The 6,954-nt window shown below is 43.1% G+C and overlaps 1 protein-coding gene across 1 annotated transcript; it reads left to right on the top strand.

Annotated features, from left to right (window-relative positions):
* Positions 1-299: 299 nt before the first annotated feature.
* LOC310799309 (uncharacterized protein) lies at positions 300-5,516 on the top strand. The gene is made up of 4 exons (XM_083661906.1): positions 300-424; positions 2,625-2,744; positions 3,292-3,404; positions 5,306-5,516. The coding sequence occupies exons 1-4, from the start codon at positions 388-390 to the stop codon at positions 5,384-5,386; spliced, it is 351 nt and encodes a 116-aa protein (XP_083518032.1). The 5' UTR covers positions 300-387; the 3' UTR covers positions 5,387-5,516.
* The last annotated feature ends 1,438 nt before the right edge of the window (positions 5,517-6,954 follow it).

Genomic DNA, 6,954 nt, shown 5'->3' with positions numbered 1-6,954 from the left:
GCAACTGACAGTAGCAGGCTGGTAGCAGGGCACTGCCAAGGTGGCCTTAGGGATCTCAGGGCATCACAGCCAGTGGGAGGGGCAACGGAGGCCATGGCCTCCATGGTCTCCGTGTAATTCCCACCCTACCAATGTCAAAGTCAAACCTACGCCCCCCCCCCCCCCCCCTACTTAGCAGCTAAGTACAGTATGATAAAGAGAGAGATTGAAAGAAGAAACAAAGAGGGGAGGAGGTGTTAGTTTGTAGCTGGTATAAAGCATCAAATCAGGAACTAAGCTGTGCAGACAGACAGTAGAGTAGAGAGCCTCCAACCTGAGAGACCTGAAGCAACCAGCTGGATCAGAGTGCAGGAATCTGAAGATCTCAATGCCCCAAACAACAACAAGATGAACCTTCTCATCGTCATGCTGTCATTGATGGCAGGTAAACAGATTATTACAGCTCAATGACTTCTATCAGACAGAAACTAATCTGATCATTATTACTGTCCTAACTCTGCACATCCCATTTGGCTCTATACATTCATTAGTGTTGTAGGGGATTTTTTGCATGACTCACTCATGGAATAGGTGAAAGCGTTTTTAGGTCAAGTTGTCAACAAGAAGTTCCCTGAGGGACGATTAGCCGGGTCACGGCACCAGTTTGTCTTATCATTTCGACATGACATGTATTATATGCAACATGTAAATAATCCACAACAGTGTTAGTTTAATATAACATACAGTATTAGGCTATGTGTAGCACTCTGACAGCAAAGTACAATACTGTAGCTCAAACATAACTTACTTAAGGTAATAATTAGCAAAATGTTCAAATTGTTTCTTCTTCTAAGTGCAGTGTGAGAACAGAAGAGTTACACTGTTTTGCTTAAATCAGATGATTTTCTCTCAGATAACAAGGGCAAATCGTGTGTTGTGTGGCAACCGCGGGGGCAGGCATACCTGGGCTGTGTTGTGTGGATGGGGTACAGCCACGGATGGAGTGACATGGCAATTGTTATTCCATTTAACTTGTCTTCGTTCTTGTATAGTGTCATGACAAAAGCAAAGATATAACAGGGTGAGATAAAGAACACCCCCCTCCAATATTCAAGTATAATACAGCGTGCGTGTGTCATTTATTGAATCAGCAAAAACAAAATCTAATTAATTGAAAGATGTGCTACTTTGGTGCTTTTCCCCCCATATACATGTATTGGAGGAAAAAATAAACAAATGGGCTATAAGTATGGAAGCCGGGAATGGCCACGTGTTTATTTATTATTTTATTGCCGTTTTATCATGATAAAAACTTATTATTTCGTTATCTCGATATAACAAAGTCCATTTTCTCGTGATAACGACTTATTTCGTTAACAATGTTCGTTTTCGGTTTTCTCATGTTTGTTCATTTTTCATTATGCTTGGGAAGTAGCCTGTGTGCTCTTTCAGCATGATAGAGCAAGTGTTTCTTCCCAATAACTGAGGTTCATTAGTTTCCATACATTCTTCATTATTGTCTTCAGTTTTAGTTTCAGAAGAGTCTGAATTATTGTTATGACTAGCTGCCAGCTGGTTGTAAACTACTAGCTGGATCTAGGTCCCTGGGAAAGTGGGTACACTTAAAGGATCATTACGTTGTTTTTTTCAACCTGGACCCTATTTTCCACACTGTATGTGTCTAAGGGACTCATCGTGACATTTTTTTTTTCAAATTGGTTGAGTACTCACCGAGATAGCCTTGTTTACAGCTCGAGCAATATCGTCAAACATCTACCACTGTAACCCAGTCAGGCATTTGTGATGTGATCATTCCATGTTCGCTAAAACTGCTTGTTTTGTGGCTGGGAGACAACTGTCATTGTAGTGTTTGGCAACATGGAAATGACTCTACATGAATATTATTCTCCAGAGTTTACTGTCGGACAGAGAAAATGTGCATATGAAGAGGCGAGGAGAGAGAGAGAAAGGAGCAGAATTGTCTCCAGCACAGCGCTGTTGATAAGAGTGGAAATCCTCCGTGTTGACGCCTCTCTCTCTCTCTCTCTCTCTCTCTCTCTCTCTCTCTCACACTCACACACTCACACACTCTCTCTCTCTCTCTCTCTCTCTCTCTCTCTCTCTCTCTCTCTCTCTCTCTCTCTCTGCCTGTTCACGCCCATTTTCTCTGTCTGGAGAATTCATGTATCGAGTTGTTTCCATGTTGCCAGACACTAATGACAGTTTGAGTCTCCCAGCGGTAAAACATGCAGTTTAGGCCAGTTTAGCGCCTAAGTGAACACGCTCTGTTCATTTGTTTCTTGTTTCTTCGTTTAGATGTTCACCTGGCTGCACAAACTAGTAACTAGTAATTTGCATCTCATATCGTTTTTTTAATCATCTGATTTTAACACTATGTTTATCACTTTACCAGGCCCGGAAAAATTCCAGAAAAAATATATGAGGAAAATGAAAAAACCATACTCGCCAAGACCTATTGTTGCTTTGTTTTGCCACACTCAAATACAAAGAGCAAATGGGCGTCTGCCATCTTGATCATTTTCCCATGTTTTTTCTCCTAAAATATCTCATGTGCTCCACTAAATGATTGACCGTGACCACGTCTACAGTAACAGCGACATGTCTCCTATTCTGCTCTATTTCAGTTCCCACTGTCCAGGCTGATGATGGTGTACTACAGTGTTACTTCTGTACTGCAGGATTGCAGGATTGCAGCAGAACAAGGCCGTGTGTAGGAGATGACCCCAGCTGCTATTATGGGACAGGTGAGCCCTCATGGTGTGGATGGAGGCTGCACAAAAGTGCTATTGGCAGGACAAGTATTGATGCCTTAAAATTAGAGCTGTGCATCTTCACTGATCTCACGATTCGATACGATTCGATTATACAAGTCTACGATTCGATTCGATTATACGATGCATCTTAAATCGATGCATCACTTTTTCCGCAATACATGATTTATTTTTTCTCACTTTCTTTTTTCTCACTGTGTGGCTACTTTTAAAATAAAAGTGCATTTGGAATTGCATTGTATTATGATCCATAATTAAAATAAACAACTGCATGTACTTACATTCTATTTTATTTGATTATAAAAAAATAAAAAAATATATATATTTTTTTAAATAATCGATTTTTGATATTTGTTAATCGATTCAGAATCGTCCTATTAAGCATCGCGATGCATCTCTGAATCGATTATTTAAGGCAGCTCTACTTAAAATGGTCCTCGTAATATTCTATGCTTCTGAGATCTCTACAATTAGCTAATCAAAGAGAATGGAAATTAACAATGTTTTATCTTTCATACAGCGAAGGACCGCAATTCCGCCATCCTTCAGTATGCCGACTGCACAGGTTCAGGGCAGTGTGATGATGAGACTTCCGTGATGGTTTCCGGTTCACTGGCACTGGGTGGCTTGGAGGTGATCAGTGGACCACACTGCTGTCAGGGCAGTTTGTGTAACTCTGCATTGGCTGTGAAATGGAATGTGTTCCATCTGCTGCTCGGAATCTTTACCCTTTTGTTCATCTGTTAGAACAGCACAGCAGGCGTCCGCGTCCCTATACATATACTGTGTGTGAATGACACAGTCAGCAGGCACACGCGCGCGCGCGCACACACGCACACACACACACACACACACACACACACACACACACACACACACGCGAGGTTTGGATGTATTGCTTGCTTCAACAACCCACACTTCACTCTTATTTACTTTACTACTTTATTCTTTCTTCAGCACTTGACTAGTCTCGCACCATTTAGTCTACTGTAAGCTATCATCACCGTTCAAACATTAACATGCTCAGCGTATGCAAGCAGCCTTTTCACAGTACAGGGTGAAGGCTCTATGCATCAGGTGGAGACTCTCGAGAAACTACTTTTCCCCCCTTAACTGACCCTTGTCTTCTTCTCCCTACTTCTTCTTCTGTGGTGTTTTATGGCAGTTGGCATCCTACTGTATATGTTGCATTACCGCCTCCTCCTGGATTTATCCATCCACTCCATTCTGTCCGCCTCATCCGCGCTCCCTCCCTACTTAGGCTCCCACCCCTTATATCGCCTCAGCCAGGAAGGATGTATTACATCATTGATGACATCACAATTGATGAAGTGGCATCACTAATGATGTCTTAGGGGCACTTTACACGAGGACGGTTTCCTATGGTGACCGGGAATTATTGTATCGTTAGTGCCTCCCTTTTAGACGGCGATGGCGAATTTGGGCTTAGGAAACGACACATTTTGAAACCACCCTCCAGAGTGAAATTCTTTGACATGCCCCCCCCGCTGATCATTCCATGTAATCGCTTTGAGACGGCACATTTCAGAAACTCTGACGTGCCTGCACACGCGACACACGCGATTACGCCCAAGCTGTGCGCGAGTTGGCAACCATTTTCAAAATAAAACGTCAGTATGAGTGAAGTTTGGCAACATTCAGAATTAAGCTACACTGCGGCCAACTTCAGTTACATGTTCATAACGTTACTGCTGCGAGGAGCCGATGGCTGTACCCGGTCGGCATTTAACGTTAGTTACAAAAGCTCGTCGACAGTGTTTTCTCACTGCCAGTAGCTACAACAGTAGGGTTTGACAGATAGCACACTCAGCGCTCCCGGTCCTCGCTGCTCGTTAAAGATTTCCAATAGGCGTTATTCTGATAAAATGGTCACATATATGTTACATTCTCACCCGACAAATATTAAAACTTTAAAACAGTTTGGAGTTTTTTTTAGCTTGAAAAAAGCTTTTTGGCAAGCCTAAATGACTGCGGAAGGCGTACTCTACTTCCGTGTTTAAAACCGGAAAGATGATTACGAAATTACGTCATGCAGAAGCGTCCTTGTATGGGCAAAGAATAAGGTGATCACACTGCCACCTAGTGACCTGGCATGTACATTACGGCGTTGTAAAAATTCAACAGCGCTCATGTAAACAGGGAGAAGGTGTGAAGGAAAAGGTGTGAAGGAAACGCTATTGTGTCGTTTCTTCCAGAAACTGTCCTCGTGTAAAGGGCCCCTCAGACTATTTTCAATAATGAAGACTACTTAGCAGCTAACGCCAAGTTCAGGTCATATCACAGTGCATGCCCCCTTTCTTTGAGGTTGTATAACCCATTCATTGTTAGGCTCGCCCACTTTCTCTGATGCTGTCTCCTCACCCATTCACAGTTTACCACACATGTGGAAATAACCAATCAGCCCAAGCTATTCCTCTCCAGCTGATCCCAATCACCTAATCAGCATAGTATATCAGGGTCCATGTTTTACTCTGTTTGCTATGTGCTGTGTATGTGCCATGTGTCATTCTCAGTTGCTGATCATCATCGCTGAAGCAGTTGTTTTCACCCCACCTCCTCCCCTGACCACCACCATCGTCATGACTCCTGATTGAAGAATTCCCTATGGGGGATTTCCTATCCTATTCTTCACTGACGACGCCCTCTCATCATCTCAGGAGAGCGTCATCATATCATGGAGTCATACGCCAAAATTAATTTGTTGTATCATTAAAGCTTAAAGCTTAAAGCATTTAAAACTTTCTACTAGTCTCTCATTATTGAAATGACATCACAATTGTTTGAGTGACATCACTGATGACTGATCACCACCGAAATGTGACATAAGCGCTTGAAGCGCTGTTTACTGGGGCTGAGCTACAGTATGTGTGTGCCAAATTTGAAATGTTTTCACCAATCAGACACTGAGCTAGAGTCATTTACAATCAGAATAAGAATAACAACATTGTCAAAATGGATACGGCCATGTAGTGAAGCTATATTTTAATGTGGAGTAGCTGGTAGCCATAGCTCACTACATTTTCCAAGTAGCTTATTGCCCAACACTGTATAAATCTAGAAATAGGTTCCGTTTAAAAAGTGTTCTCCTATTCCTCTCCCAATTTTACAATCTACAGATTTTGTCCCCATGAATATCAACCGTAGGCCTATTCCAGATGTGCTGGAATTCCCTTTTCTTGATCACTGAGATCAAAATTGATTTGGCAAAACAAAACAAAAAAAGATAGCTTTGGTGTACAAGCTACTTTTATTTTGGCATGTAGTCTGTAGTTACATTTCAGGATAGCTTCAAAGTAGAGTAGCTGGTAGCTTAGCTTATGCTGCCTACACACTAGAGGATTTTCAAATCTTAACCGATTTTAAAAACATGAGAGACCACAGACATAAGGACAATTTCATCAGATTTTAACATTAAAATCGCCTGAACGCACACACTAGACGATTCGGCTGGACTGCGAGACCACACACCAGCCGTTTGAAGTACCGACTCACAGCGATTCCAGCAACTAGACTGTAGGCTGTTTATATCCCACAAAACCACAATTTTTTCACACAGACAACAGCAGATGGCTCTCCAAACATGCACCGAGCGGCGGGTCCACTTCAAGCAGCGCGGACACCCTCGGAAAATGAGCTAAAACAACGTCCTGTCTGAGAGCTCATATTACAGCATATCCACTCCCTTGAAGCAAACCGCTCCGCTCGGCACATGTTTGGAGAGCCATCCGCCGCTGTCCACCCTGTTTTAAGCTGTGAGGATGCTGGAGAGAGAGGAGCTACATGGCACTGCTGTTGCCACAACTCGTAGCGCTGCATTAACATCCGGGTATGACCGTCGACGCGTCCCGGTCTGCTCGCTCTCATTGGCTATTGCGGGTTCCGTCGGGAGACAGCCATCGTAAATATCAAACATGTTTGATATGCCCGATTCGAGATCGGGCCGGCTCCGATTCAATCAATAATTTATTGACACCAGACACTTGACAATTATTTTGACAAAAAATCAGTTGAGACTAGCCTTGAATCGGGCCACGCCCCCCCGAGGGGAATCGGGCATTAAATCGGGCCTTTTATCCTCTAGTGTGTGGGAGGCATTACTAGATTTTCCAAGTAGCTTGGCCAACAATGGACCTCAGCGCTATAGGGTCTGGTGCTGCTGTGT

The sequence above is a fragment of the Poromitra crassiceps genome (genome assembly GCF_964638095.1).
Source record: "Poromitra crassiceps genome assembly, chromosome: 27".
NCBI lineage: Eukaryota > Metazoa > Chordata > Actinopteri > Beryciformes > Melamphaidae > Poromitra > Poromitra crassiceps.
Note: the sequence above shows the minus strand (reverse complement) of the source record. Positions and strands in the feature narration are given on the sequence as shown.